This window comes from Dromaius novaehollandiae, chromosome 2, assembly GCF_036370855.1.
Source record: "Dromaius novaehollandiae isolate bDroNov1 chromosome 2, bDroNov1.hap1, whole genome shotgun sequence".
In the NCBI taxonomy this organism is placed as follows: domain Eukaryota; kingdom Metazoa; phylum Chordata; class Aves; order Casuariiformes; family Dromaiidae; genus Dromaius; species Dromaius novaehollandiae.
In genome coordinates, this window is record NC_088099.1 from 46,652,336 (window position 1) to 46,666,485 (window position 14,150).

Here is a 14,150-nt window from a genome sequence, read left to right on the forward strand (position 1 = left end):
TGGTGATAGTTCCGATGGATCTTTCTCAAGAAAGTGTTGAACCTTCTTTCCCCCTTTTTTAAAAATTAGATGATACAGAAGGAGATAAAGTAATTAAATGTTGTTAGGAAAATCACAATTATCTACATATAACTGTGACACTAAGTACTCACATTACATTACTGTGTAGACTTCTTTAATATTGGTAATGGGCATTTGGTTCTTTCTTCATAAGTCTCTCTAAGACTTCCAGTAAGGGTTATGGCTTACATTATCAGTGGTGCATGGTGTGAACAAAGCCGTCCAAGAGATTTGTGACAGACAAGCTCTCCTGATCGCTACAGTGGAAATCAGGAGCAAGTGTCCCCTGAGGATGCTTTTTTTCTCCTCTTTTTTCTCCAGAAAAGGGAAAGAAAGCACTTCCTCCCCTGTCTACAGAATATTAGCAAACCAGGCTTTCCTTTCTTCTATGCTTTGGATGAAAGACTGGGTTTAAGAACCAACTTAAAATGTAAGAAGTTAAATTTTCGCTCTGTTGAAGACTTTTCACTGCCTAAAGCTGTATTCACACTAATAACCTGGAGATGCAGTTGTAAGGATGGCCGTCCTATAACTCGTACTAGGATTTGTTGAAGACATTTAGTGTTGGTAGTTTAGACTATTTTATACCCAAATTTAAAAGTTTCAATAGCCCCCATTTGAGTAATAAAAAACAAAACAGCAGAATAGTTATGTTTTTTGGACTGCCCCTATTCCTAGCTAGACAGAGACAAAACTTCTAGAAAAGTATCTACTTGAGTGCTGACCTAGAACTGCCTATATCTAGCAAGACAGTGATATGTTCCACTGGCAGAGCTGATGGCAATTCTTTTGCCAAGTAGAAGTAAAGCAAGATGAAACCACAGTCCATTTTGTAGTAGTCTGCAAAATTAACTGTTGTACTGGTAAAAAAATAAAAACAAATACGAGAAGGCTTAAGCATAGTTGGTATTTCTAAAGTTTATATTTAACAGATTGCTTTAATACACATTAATACAAACAAAGTTTAAATAATCACTGATAGCACTTCAGGAGAAAAGAATGAAGCAAAACTGAATTCAGCATTGGGACCATTATTTTTGAGGCACCTAAGAGACATTTGGTGCAGAACTCTCTGCCTATTGCAGAATATGAAACTCACAGAGTATTTCTAAAATGGTCACCAAATCTTTCTGAGATCAAAATGTGTGTCCTTTAACTTCTCTACAATGCAAGTGCTGGAGTGATTTGATGTAGCCTTCAAAATAAGTAGACAAAGTGCAGAGGAAGAAAATCTTGTGGAAGACAACTGTTAAACATGACATCACACAGAGTCACAGATGTGACACCAGTTCTATTTTAACAACTGGTAGTTGGTCTGGGATATCAGTTTTAATGAAGAAAAATTACAGTGAATTTAAATGCTCCTAATAAAGCTTTCATATTATTAGATTTTGATAATCATGACTTAAATATTGAAAAGTCTCAAGAAGCAGCAATGCTTAAATAGAACAGCACAGTAAGATTCCTGATAAGAAAAAGTCAGTAAATCAGAGCAGCAGAGGCTGAATATTGATGATGACAGGTTTACAAGGAGGAAAACATGAATCTTCTAGTAGGGAAAAAGAAAAGGATCAGTTACAGCACAATGGCAAGAAATTCTTTTGTCTTCTGCATGCTTGAGACTTCTTACAAGACTGTGAAAGAGCTTACTTAAAGCTGAAAATGTACTCAGTTCACAGGTTAAGGATACTACAGTTTCATTTTGAAAAAGGAGATAACTCATCTCATCTCAAGTAAGAGTTTGTGCCTATTCAGAAAATGGAATATGAGGAGAAAAAAAAAACTTTATGTATTTAGTCCAACCGATGAGATTAGGAGTATGAACTTCTCTGGGAATAAAAGTGAGAATTCTGAATAATTTTTATCATAGCTTCTGTCAGCTCTTTTCATTTTGTCTAAGCACCTCAAAGAAATCTTTACATTTCAAAGACAACAAGAGCCAGTTTATACAGCTGCTTCACTTACCCACAATAACAAATCCATCTGCTTCTCTCTCTGGCACTGTAACCTTCTTTGAATCTTGACTTTTTCGGAAGAAGCTGAACATAGCCTCTTTTTTAAAGTTGTTATCTAAAATGAAGACAAAACACATTAAGACAGTTATTAAAAAAAAAAAAGAATTCCGAGTAAGTTGTTGGCACCATTCCAAACGCTAAATACAGTGATGTTACAGTTAAGTGCTTATCACCAGATTTAAAATTTGTATGTCAGACAGAGTACCTTTTTGATGTAGCAATTGGCTTTCAACACATACACAAAAAAGAGTAAACTATAGAAGCTTTTCTATGAAGTTATGGCTGGAGGCAGAACCGTAAAAAACCTTCAATCTTTCTAAACAAAAGTGAAAGGAAACTTGTTTCAGCGTTTGTCAAGCACATTTCCGTATTCTCATATAGCTTCCACTACTTCAAATCGTTGTTACACAAACTCTCCTACTCTCTTTCAAACTTTCTTAGTTCTAAAGCATCTAAACTTTGAAGCCCAAAGCATGATCCTATAGGAAATCTATCTTCATAGTGAAGTTGTACTTGAATGGAGCAAATTACTCTAGAGATTTTCAGTCTTAATTGTTGGGCATTGGTTTAAAAACAAGAAAATAAAAACAAAAACAAAACCCTATACAATATTAGCATAGTCCTAATTTAATTTTTGCAATTCATAGAGACAGCTTAACACTTGGATGTATTTGATTATGAGTTACTACTGATTCACTTAAAAGCAACCGCAACATAATCAAGCAAATTTTGCATAACGGTAATTCACTAAAAGAATCTCCCAAAGTGGCTAAGAACTCTCAGTTCACATCAAATAAAACAAAACAATAAGGCATAATTTTAACGGGATAAAAATGTTAACTGCAAAATATGCTCAGGATCTGTTCTCTCTCAAGATTGGAAGATAATATTGAAGCAGTTTTGAACAGCTTAAGAAAAGGACAAATTCATATTAACAAAAACCCTATGAGCATTAGCCAAAGATAGCCAGCTCTGCCAGTTTTTACAAAAGTGCAGCAGATATGAACCACACCATAAATTTGCATATAAGCAATACATTGTCCTAAGCAAATTCTCTAAGTTTCTAAGCTTTAGGATACAGACTCTAAGAGAAGACATACAGAGGTTTCATCTCTCCAAAAACTTACAAAAAACTTCATAAACTCCATTCCTGCAAAGAACGAACAATAGGACCTCAATAAGCTGAACCTGTAAATGTGTGCTTATTTAGAGCATACATAAAACACCTACTTTCTATTGCTACATAAATTGCACTAGTTTCTATTGAATGCAACAGCATGTCATTCTCCACTGCCTACTCCAGCAACAGCAGCCCAAGTCTGTAGATCTGATATAATCAGAAAAGGAAAGAGGCTCTTGGCAGCAGTAGCTGCATGAACATTCGCTTTCCTCCAGCTCACAGGCAGAGGTGCAGACAAGCACCCTGAGTGCTGAAATCGAACAGCTGGACAACAACCTATGTAGCAGTTTGTGAAGTGCTTTGGATGAAAGATGCCATGTAAGTGTCAAATGCAGAGATAAAGGTTTAAAGTAAGGTACATAGAGCTCTTCTCTACTAAAACACCAATATAAGATATGGACAGTTGAAAATGTCATTTCAAGCATGAAACAGAGAATCTTGATTTACTTTGCAGACACCAGCATTTAAAGGAATAGGGAAAGACAAAGGAACAATGTGTAAAACATACTTCCAAAAGAGGAAACGAGTAAAATCTAAACAAAGTAAGTGTACAGTGCAAAGTTTTGATAACATTATTTCAGAGTAAATTTAAGAATCTTTAAAAGGAGTGAAACAGAGAAGAGTCTAGCACTTAGCATTTGTAAAAAAAAGAAAAAAATCCTGGATTATTTTCCAGAATTCCTCACTTCCTACCCAAATTTTAATGGTATTATAAGCAAGACTTTTTTTACCCTAGCCAGTTGCCTGTAGCAATTTACTTCACAGTCCACACTGATTATTCACCATATATAAACTGCTGCACACACTGCTGTTACAAGTGATACCAAATACTTCCATAAACCAAATCATAGAAAGTCCTATATGAAGTACAAGCATTGGCTTTCAGGAACAATACATAAATAGTACACAGCAAAATCAACTACAATTCAAACAGTGGAACAATATCTGAGAATTAAATGCAAAACACTTCAGAGGCTGGCCTGCTACTGTTTGCCTGTGTGGCTGCAGTGGTATTTTTAGCAACCCAATAAACTACACTGCTGCACACAAGAACAGGCCAAACTATCCTGTCTCAGGTAGGCATTAAAAAAAATACACACAAAAAAACCCCAATAAATGTTACTTATCCTCACCTTACTCCTTTTTGCTGGTTTTCTTACCTTAACATTTGAAATACTAGTATGTTCAGTTCCATGGAGATTACACAGTAGAAACTCTTAATTACCTCATTTATTCCTTGCCTTCCCCCCACAGCAACCCCCACGTCCTGGCTCAACACATGGCGCCAGCAACATATTCCTTTTTCAGCCCTTAGGGAACAAGTCTTCTCCTGCTACCAATTAGGGTTGTCAGTCCTGTAGTTCAAGTGGTAAAAACCTGTGCTGCAATGCTCAAGAGTCAGGTTTCGGCTCCGATGATGTATGAAGGAGAGGCAGTTGTGGAACAGTTTAAAATGCAATTTTACCTTCTTCCTAGGCATACAACAAGAAGCAAAATCAACTTGATGTGTAAAATCTTATGGGTAGCCTTAGTAAAGACTTTCAGATTCCTGTCAGCTACTTAAGGTGCCAGAGCTGTGGTTGCCCCATGCAATCACATTTTTCCCTCTTTGAGATACACATTATTGTAGTTTTCAGTACTATCAAATAGTGTTCCTCTTCCTCTCTTTCTTGCACATACCAAGAAAAACATCTTGTTCAGTATACATGTAATGAAGGTAGGAAGGAGTTGTACAAGAAGCCATACCTTTGCCATCTTTTAAATCCTGCATGTAACATACATGAACTTCAGAACTTAAAAAAAAAAAAACAAAACAAAAAAACCAAAAAACCCCCAGATGTTTCAGTTCTGAGCCAAATTAATGTTATAAGAACTTTAACATACTAGATGCTTTCCTTTTGCTGACAGAGGGCAGGCCTTTCCAAATATCCCAATTGTTTTAAAACACATTCACCTGATCTGTATAGGGCTTCCTCTTTACTTTGTAGTTTACAGAGTCTGAAGTAGGTTCCTTCAACTGAATTGCACTACCTGCAGTATTTCTCAAAAACAAAACAACACCCCCCCATTGCTTGAAAAAAGAAAAATAAACAAAGCAAAGTATCCCATAAACTTAGGCCTCAAGTTCTTACTGCTGAAACCACTGGTCCAGAAGGAAGAAAACAGCACATGTTGTATTTTGTGGTTGTGAATGTTGGGGAGGTGGTAAGGAATCTGCATGTTAAAAGACTAATATGCTTTATGAGGCTCGCTCTTTCTCTGGTGTTCACCACTTAGACACAAAACTAAATCCTAAATCACACAGATCCACATAACTCATATGAAGTAAGGAGCATGCCAACTATTACTTGCAGTATTTCAGTATCTTTGCAGAACACAGTTATTAAGTTTAAGCTTAACAAATATCCACTAAAGAATAGTAGACGTGACAAAAAAGAAAGTTGAACAGTATAAAGTACGTACATATGTAAAGGAAAAGTTCTAGATGGGCAACACTATGATATTTGTTCTCTTAAGAATTTTATCAACTGTAGTACTTTGAAAGGAAACATAAACCTCCCAAGCAGTGTGAAACGTAACTGCTAAATTTCTTGAATTACATGTTAAAACCAGAACAAAGCCCCTGCCCAACAAAGAAACATTAAGTTGAATGGAAACAGTCATGCTGTTGAAGATAAGAACACAGTTTAAGCACTTGCAGAATCAGGCTGAAGTTTTACTACTTGTAGATACGATAAGGTTTCGGTTAAAACAAAGCAGGGAACAACTGGTTTCAGCACAAGTTTAACTTCAAATTAAAAACTAAATTTGAAGTTGATGGACCTCGATGCATGGTCATATAGAATAGAAAGAAAAGAATTTAAATTCTCTCTTTTTTTTTTTTTTGAAACTGACAACACAAAATGACAGAAAATACATCCACCATTCAGGGGTGTCCTGCAGTAATGTCTCCTATACAACACAGCACTTTCCCTCTCCAGATGGGATTAATTTTATTTCTATAGGAGACCTGAAATTGAATTCGCTGCCTAAAGATAAAAATCTCCCTTGATATAAACAAGCAATTCCCTTCTCCTTATGTTTCACCCTCACTAGAAAGTGAATGTAACTTTTTCAGCGGTTGAGATTGGTGGAAGATAGTTCAGAATAATGCTTTTGGCACCACTTCAGTCATTAGCAAGCAATAAACTGCGAACTATAGCAATTCTGTGGAACTACCCAAAATATTTCATCTTTATGCGAAGCTCTGAGAACATACATACGATTGGACAAAGATGAGTTACAGAGCTGTACAAAGGGGTTAATTTGTTCCTTGTGCTTTTCGTCAGTCTTATTTGACAAGAAGCATGGGTGACCCTAGAGTCAAACCAGTATGTCGCATCCAATAAACTTTTTGTATACAGTGATGATTCTGGCATATTCAGCATTACTTTTCAGCTGTTTTTCCAGGATGCTCGCAAGTGACAGGAAGAGAAAAGTAATTCAGTATTAAAAAAATGCCAACAATGCAGCCTAAGATACAGAGAGGAAGCCCAGGAATACAGCAAAGCAAAACTGTAGTGTCATTCTCAGTAATTATATGAACAATGAAATGAGGTCAGAACAATGTACAAAACTTGATCTTAAAGAATCCAAATAACTTGACATCCAGCAGCTTAAGCTATATAATCTGTGGAAGGAGAAAACAGAGGGCATTACAGAGATTCTCAAACCTCTTACATATTAGTATCCACTATGATTCACCAATAAAGTAGCAGTATGAAAAAGAGCAAGATGTTTACAGCCCTGTACAACCCTGCTTGTGACATGAAAACAACCAATTTAAGAGTCAATAATGTGCATGTTAAGAAGAAGGTATCTCTGTAACACTGAAAGAACAGTTTAAAAGGCTCTTGGCTAATACAACTTACTGCCTGAAGAAGTACAACAGATCATTGCTTTTGCATTCTTATTAGTCATGTATCTTTAGCTTATGCTTCTTGAAAGCATGAGAAAGGAAAATAAGTATCAACAAATACAAACAAGGGAAATACATGTAAGAAACACTAATAAAGACATTTTTACATACATAAAATATAGAAGTTTTCATAAAATTTTACAGAAGAAACACCAAGAACAATGCAATCCAAATTAACATTGTATAAAAGCATTCAATGACACAGCAAAAAAGCATGATAAAAAAGTAATTACAATGAAGTCAGGCAATAAAAGCCTAGGTGACAAAGTAAAGTCAGGAGTTTTGAAATAGCAGTACTCCAACTAATATCAACATTCTATAATTAATAAAACTCTCAAGAAAATAGAATATGCTAAAATGGAAAGCCAGGCATTTATTAGATACAATACCCTTGTTAGATTGCAAACCTACTCCTTTTCCAACAAACAGTTCTCTTTTTGACTGCAAAACTTCAACAGTGACTATGCATGCCACAGGGACGCATGTGTAAAAAATTTTATGATGTATTTTTCTAATAGCTGACCCTTCCAGTTTGGCAGGCACCAATGGCCCTTAAAGGGCCACTCTGCAGCAGCTGCATCTTGCTTTGTCATGTTGATTATGTGTCATTCAGATCATCATCTGAATGATCACTGTCATCATATTCTCTGGCAAATGAACTACAGAAAAGGTGAACGGCATAGTGCCAGGAGATGGGATGACGTTCACCTGCAGCCCACCAAAGCCATGACCCCACAGCTCTGGCTGTGTGCAGGCTCTGGCAGTAGTTAGATTCCTTGGTGAGCTGGTTCAGCTTGCTGAGCCATCACAAAACTAACCCAGCAAAGTAACAAAGTTGCTTTCTGCTAATTAGCAAGCTGAACTAACCCACTTCGGGTCAGAAGAGACAGCCAGCACAGAGGTGGTATTGGGATTGCCCTTTTAAGACGCAGCAGTGTTAGATAGGCTCAAACGTTTCCTGAAATATGAGTCCTGGCAAGGGAACAGAAAGCTGAAGGAACTCCTGTACACAATGGAAGATTTGCGAGAAAACACTGAAAAAGGTGAGATTTTATGGTGAATGCACCAATGTCCAGAGTTTAGCTCTGTGTTATGTCAGTTAGTTGTTGCATTTCAAAAAACAGAGATAATTCACTCTAACTCCCAGGACCAATATGGCAGCAAGCGTATGTTCTTTAATGTGAAATGCTCAGATACTACTTTAGTAACAGCCATGCAGTATTCTCAATATAATTCAACACAGACATGTAAAAAGTGCACACCCCTGCAAAACAAGTAAGAATCAGGAAAGTACAGCTTTAGCACTCATACTCTGAAGCAAGTGCATAATGAGTTTCTAAAGGGCTAGACAAAACAGTGAAAAATAGTCAGTACAGAGCAAGATGCTCGGTAAGAGGAAAAAGAAGCATAATTGAAGAGATTTGGGGAAAAGGGCAAAATATGTATCAGACAGAGGCCTGCAACTGGGAAAAGGGAACATATTCATAAATAGTTTGAAAGCAGGCCACTCAGGTTTCCCTTTTGACGCAAAAGAGCGCAAAGCATCGGATCGGGGTCTTCGAGGAAACGGAAGGGGAAAATAAAGCTGGGGAGCCCGAGGCCGGCGGCAGAGCCGAGGCAAGGGGCCACGCCAGGCAGCAGCCGCAGCGAGCCCAGCCCAGGCCCAGGGGACCGGGAAGCGCCGCCCCACGGCGGCCCCCTCTCCTCTCCCCCCCCCGCCCCGCGCCCAACGGACGGCGCTGCCCGCGCGGCTACGCAGCGCCGCCGCCCCGCCCGCGGGGGGCGCTCGCGCACGGCCCCGCCCCCCGCGCTCACTCACCGGCGCGCCCCCACCAGCCCGGCTGCCGCCGCACAGCCGCCTCCGCTTCCGTGTTCCGTCACGAGACAACACCCCGCACACGCAGTCAACCTCACGTACCGAACCTATCTCCACGCGCGCCACCGCACGCAGCGCGCTCATGATGACGTCAGGGCGCGGGAGTTTGGGGGCGGGCCTTCCCTCCGCTGCAGCAGGCGATTGGCAGGCGAAGAGGAAGTCCCGCCCGGGCGCTTCTCCCGTTGCCGGGGTAACGGCGGGGGCCCCGGTCAGGGCGGGAAAGCGGGCCGCGATGGGGGACGTGCATGACGTGCCGCGGCCGCGTATCGCCACCGGCCACCTGGCGCAGTATATCGGGCAGCCTGTCTGCTTCGTGGGCCGCGTGGAGAAGGTACCGCGGCCTCTCCCGCCGCTGCCGCTGCGCGCGCGGCCTTCCCCGGGCCGCGGCCGGGGCTGAGGGGCCGCCGCTGGGCCTGGGGGCGGGTGGGAGCTGGCCGCGGGTGGCGGTAGAGAAGCACCTGAAGCGCCTCACGGTTCTGGCGTAGAAGAGCTGCCTCAGTACCGTTTGCAGCCGTGTTTCGAGCACGCGGACTTGTTTTTTTTTTGTAGATTCATCCCACTGGGAAACTCTTTGTCCTTTCGGATGGGGAAGGAAAGCATACAACTGTGGAGCTGAGCGAGCCGGTCAGTTAAGGATCACTTTGGAAGTAATTGACGTTGCCTCTTTCAGACAGCGGGGGCTTTGTCTTTTCTGAAATCTATGCGCGCCTTGCATGTATTGTGTTTTTAGTTGGGAAAAGCAAAATCTCTCATTTTTTCCCTTTTCCACCTGTTTCTTTCTCTGTGCTGCTTGCTTCTACAACTGTACTTGCAGTCTTGATGCTGATCAGTTCAACAGTTTTCAGATGGTTTGAGAGAGTCAATTCATTCCCTTTCTTCAGCGACATCACTGGTTGGCTACTTTGTCTTACTCTATTTGTTGCTTACAATGTGATATATTCTACTATATTTATTTGCTTTATTTTCATTATGCTTTTTTTCTCTCTTCTTTCTTTACTGACCATCTTTATATCCCTAACAGACTATTCTCAGGAATCCAGTCTTGAGCTGACTCTTCATTGTCCTCTTAGAACACTTCTCATAGTATTCCAGTGAACTTCATTAAGCAGCTTAAGCTTTCTTTCTGTTAAAAAAAAATCGTTAAGCAGTTAAGCATTTGTATATTCATTGCACATAAATGCTGTGAAGAAGTTTTGCTTCCTGTGTTACCATGTTCCTCTGTTACTACTAAAGGAATAAGACTCTGACATTCTCTTCTGTGTTGCAGACTTTTCCAGCTATCAGATAGTGTATCTATGATGGCAAATGCTATGGCTTAACTGAATATGTCCATAGTTTCCATCCATTTATGTGAATGAGTTGTTAAACACTGATTAATCTGCCATTTCCTGTGAATGAATTCTGTGTGATACTCACTGGCTTTCAAGATAGGAATGTCATGTTACTGAAGAAAAATGCGGTTGGATCTGGCAAAGACTTCTGCTTTATAAATGTGAAGCTTGCTGTTTTCATCTTCATCTTGTAGGAAAGACATTTTCTTGCAAGTTCTGCCTGTTTCTTAATTCTTACATGAGCTCATGAAAAGTTTTCCTGTCTTGGGTTGTTAAACTTCAGGTGTCAGCATCTGAGCTATGATTCTACAACTTCTTGTAACAGAGTAGATGGGCAAAGCTTATAGATGCATAGTTGCATTAGGCATTTCACAGTCTGTGTTCCAGTCCTGTATGACTAGGTGAGGGAGGAGAAACTAGTGTGTGTGGAAATACCATGCCAGGCCCATCTCTCTGGTTTGCCTAGCATAAATGGAGAGGCTTCTAGATTTATCTATCAAATGCTTTCTAACTTTCTTCCTTTCTTCCTTTGAGAGTTTCCTTTGTTTGTGTGTGTGTAGTCCCTGCTTTCAACAGAAAAAGACAAAATTACAGGGGGAGAGGGGAGATCTGTTTCTGTATTCCAGAAAGCTGACTAGAAAGTTAAAAATAAGTATTAGGCTTGTATTAGACGGACATTGTAGAAATAGTGTCACGTTCTTAAAATGAGTAACTTAAAAAAATAAGTTAAATCTACATGACTTGAATCTACATGTGGTAAGATATAACTTTTAGCTTTTTTTTTTTCTTTTCTTATTCAGTCAAAGGCTTGTTAATGCCAGTGTCCTTGTATTCTGAACACTTCTTGACAGATCACTTGAGAGAGTAGTAATGCATTAAAATCTCCTGGATTCTTCTGCTGACTGTGTCCTAGATTACTACCTCTGTTCAGTGATTAAATGGCACAGCTGTATATACCCATTACGGTGTTATATTCCTTCTGATGCTTCGTGATAGTTTTTTTCTGTTAGAACTGAAATGTCTGTTACAAAAACTGTACATCTGTAAGTAACTCAAGGCTTTTGCTTTTTTCCAGTCATATTGCATGACACAAAACAGAATCTATTGTAATGAACAAACCTTCAGTTTGCTGAGAGTTTCTAGATCAAGTTCTGTGCAGAAGACACTGCACCTAACTTGGTGATGCTAATGTCATTTTTGGTATGTTTTCTAGCTAGATGAAGAGATATCAGGAGTTCTTGAAGTAGTGGGAAGAGTAACAAATCAGGCAACCATCATGTGTATGTCATATGTCCAGTTCAGAGAAGATAAAAGTCCTTTTGGTAAGTAATATACCTTTATAAGAAATTAACTTTGCATTTTGAACTTGCTTCCCTCAAGAAGGGAGAGCCTGATAATCCTTTCTTTTGCACAATGTCATTCTTCAAGCTGCCAGATATGGAGAAGAATGTAGGAATGGACACTACCATGGGAAAAATTACGCAGAGATTATACTGCCCTAATGCTAAATGGTAGGGACGAACTCAAAGCCTGAGCTGATCTAGATTATGGCTGTGGTCCAGTGATTCCTCTGCTCCCAGCCACATGGTTCTTCATCTTCCCTTACCTTGCACTGGAGCTTGTTGATTGTGCAGTTGGCTGGCCTAGAAATAATCCTTCAGGCAATGAAAATTCGGTGGGCTTGGGCAGAACTAAGGAGGATGAGGGCAGAAGTGGAGAAGGCTCAGCTATGCTGCTCTAAAATAAGCAACGTTTTAATGCTGTCATTTGCTATTGGGGAATTTAACCTATGCATCACAACCATTTTCTTTGCCGTCCTTCAGATCTGGAACTCTACAATGAAGCAATAAAAATTATTCATGAATTCCCTGAATACTTCCCATTTGGTCCTATGAGGAACAATTGATTCTTCTTAGTGTTTATTTGGAACTTCAAAGAAGACAACAACACCATAGCTTTCTTGTCCGACAGCATGATAAGTTGCATAGATTTCCAAATAATATACTGAAAAGATGCTGTTAAATATGCCACATGTGGCCAGTGAAAAACATTTTCATTGAAAATGAGTTTATTCAGTCAGAAGCAGAACACTTCTGTGGCAATCTTACTGTTTGTATATATTTAAACCCTTTGAATCCATAAGAAATTCTCTTGCAAGATTTGAGTTGCTAGAAACTGAAGTTTTTGTAGGCTTTTTTTGTTCTTGTTATTAGTGATTCTAGGATGCTTAGCAGGAAACTCCTATTGAAGACACTGGGCATTTAATAGAAAGATATTTTTTTTAACTCGCTATTTACTTTGATATGACTTTTAACTCTATACCCAATAAACTTATATTTTGCATCTTGGTAATGGCCACTCATCCAATTTAAAAAAAGAAAAAAAAACTGACTGCATTTAACTATTAGTGTCAATATTATATCTTAGAGTGCAATTTTCAATGATACGTAGTGATCCTGTTTTATTTTACCTCACACAAGTTCTACCTTACAAGTTCTAATTCTAACATAACGCAGTGTACAGGATACTTGCCTTTTGCACTGATGTTCATGATGCTGAAAATGTCTAATTAGGCTTGGTGATTTCAAGCACTGTTGAGTTCCATCAAACCCCTTGATCTTGGTGGGAGCTTAAGCAGAAGTACCAAGCATTTAACAGGCATGTCATGACTACTTTAATCATATAAACTTCCACAGAGCTCCCAACTTTGTTATTCTCCAAGCTACTTAGTACATGACAGAACTCTTAGATCTCTTAAGGTAGCACAAAGTAAAAAAAAGTAACTTCTGAAATGTTCTCTGTGAATTAATGAATAACATATTTCAAAGCATTTTAAATCTCTTTAGTATCCATGTTGATTAACCTTTCATATGAACAGTTTTGAGCTTTAATATTTAGATATAGTGCCTTATTAAGAATGCTAGTTTTATGGTTATTTATGGAGAGACAATTTGTAAGTGTTTGATATCTTGAATCAAGGAGCATTTTACTTTTTTTGACTCTTTACTCACGTATCAGTTACTGCGAACTGCAGTACTACCAGAATATGTACAAGACATTAGTGGATTAGTTCAGCCAGCCAGCCATCAAGTTAACAAGTTATCCATTTTTTTCCCTTCTGTAATTAGGAGACAGATAGTACCAAAGTTATTGTCATTGAGAAGGAGGAGGGCTTTTGAGGTATAAGTCTTGTACTGCAAACTAGAGCAAGAAGGTCCATGTTGGATGCTACCATGCTTTGTGCTATATTGCTATCACTGCTATAATTTAGGGCTCAACAATGTTCAATAAAACAAAATGTCACTTAATAACTGTGTACTTATTTTCTTAGGTATTTCCTAGGAGTCTTTGTTTTGTAGCATTCTAATTTAGAAAATTGGTATGTTGTGCAGCTATATGTTCTTCTGTAGAATGTTACACATAAATTGTTTTCAGTTACCCCCAAACTATCCAGAACTAATAAAATCAATTCTGCCGCTAGATGGCTGTAGCACTTTACCCCCATTAAGGAGACCATTCTTGGATATGTGACCTTGTATATGAGTATCAGAATGCACCAGGGTTGTAAATGACACAGTATCCCTTTGTCATAAGCAGTCAAGTCTCTTATTCTTCCTCTCCTGCAGTGATGACATTTGGGTAGGCAAGGGGTATAAAATCAGTAATTTCCCTGTGTGCATTTCTTTCATCCATTTCCCTACACTGTGCCAAGGAATGTGACTAAATGGCC

At 39.0% G+C, this 14,150-nt stretch overlaps 2 protein-coding genes across 2 annotated transcripts in view; one reads left to right on the forward strand and one right to left on the reverse strand.

Moving 5' to 3' along the window:
* UMAD1 (UBAP1-MVB12-associated (UMA) domain containing 1) overlaps positions 1-9,165 on the reverse strand; it is an 81,978-nt gene extending 72,813 nt beyond the window's left edge. Inside the window, exons 1-2 of the mRNA XM_064506374.1 lie at positions 9,132-9,165; positions 2,026-2,130 (exon numbers count right to left, since the gene is read on the reverse strand). Of these exons, the coding sequence (XP_064362444.1) occupies positions 2,026-2,107 (82 nt within the window). The 5' untranslated portion in view covers positions 2,108-2,130; positions 9,132-9,165. The remainder of the gene's footprint in view (positions 1-2,025; positions 2,131-9,131) is intronic.
* Positions 9,166-9,285: 120 nt separating this feature from the next.
* Positions 9,286-13,731, forward strand: RPA3 (replication protein A3). The gene is made up of 4 exons (XM_026099503.2): positions 9,286-9,420; positions 9,639-9,713; positions 11,634-11,742; positions 12,244-13,731. Exons 1-4 carry the CDS (start codon positions 9,322-9,324, stop codon positions 12,324-12,326), a joined length of 366 nt encoding a protein of 121 aa, XP_025955288.1. The 5' UTR covers positions 9,286-9,321; the 3' UTR covers positions 12,327-13,731.
* Positions 13,732-14,150: the final 419 nt, after the last annotated feature.

What these genes read in the sequence shown, in the direction of transcription:
- RPA3 (XM_026099503.2), top strand. Translation starts at nt 9,322, where the DNA reads ATGGGGGACGTGCATGACGTGCCGCGGCCGCGTATCGCCACCGGCCAC. An exon ending in CTGTGGAGCTGAGCGAGCCG is followed by an intron (nt 9,714 to 11,633) that starts GTCAGTTAAGGA and finishes TATGTTTTCTAG; the next exon opens with CTAGATGAAGAGATATCAGG. An exon ending in AGAAGATAAAAGTCCTTTTG is followed by an intron (nt 11,743 to 12,243) that starts GTAAGTAATATA and finishes GCCGTCCTTCAG; the next exon opens with ATCTGGAACTCTACAATGAA.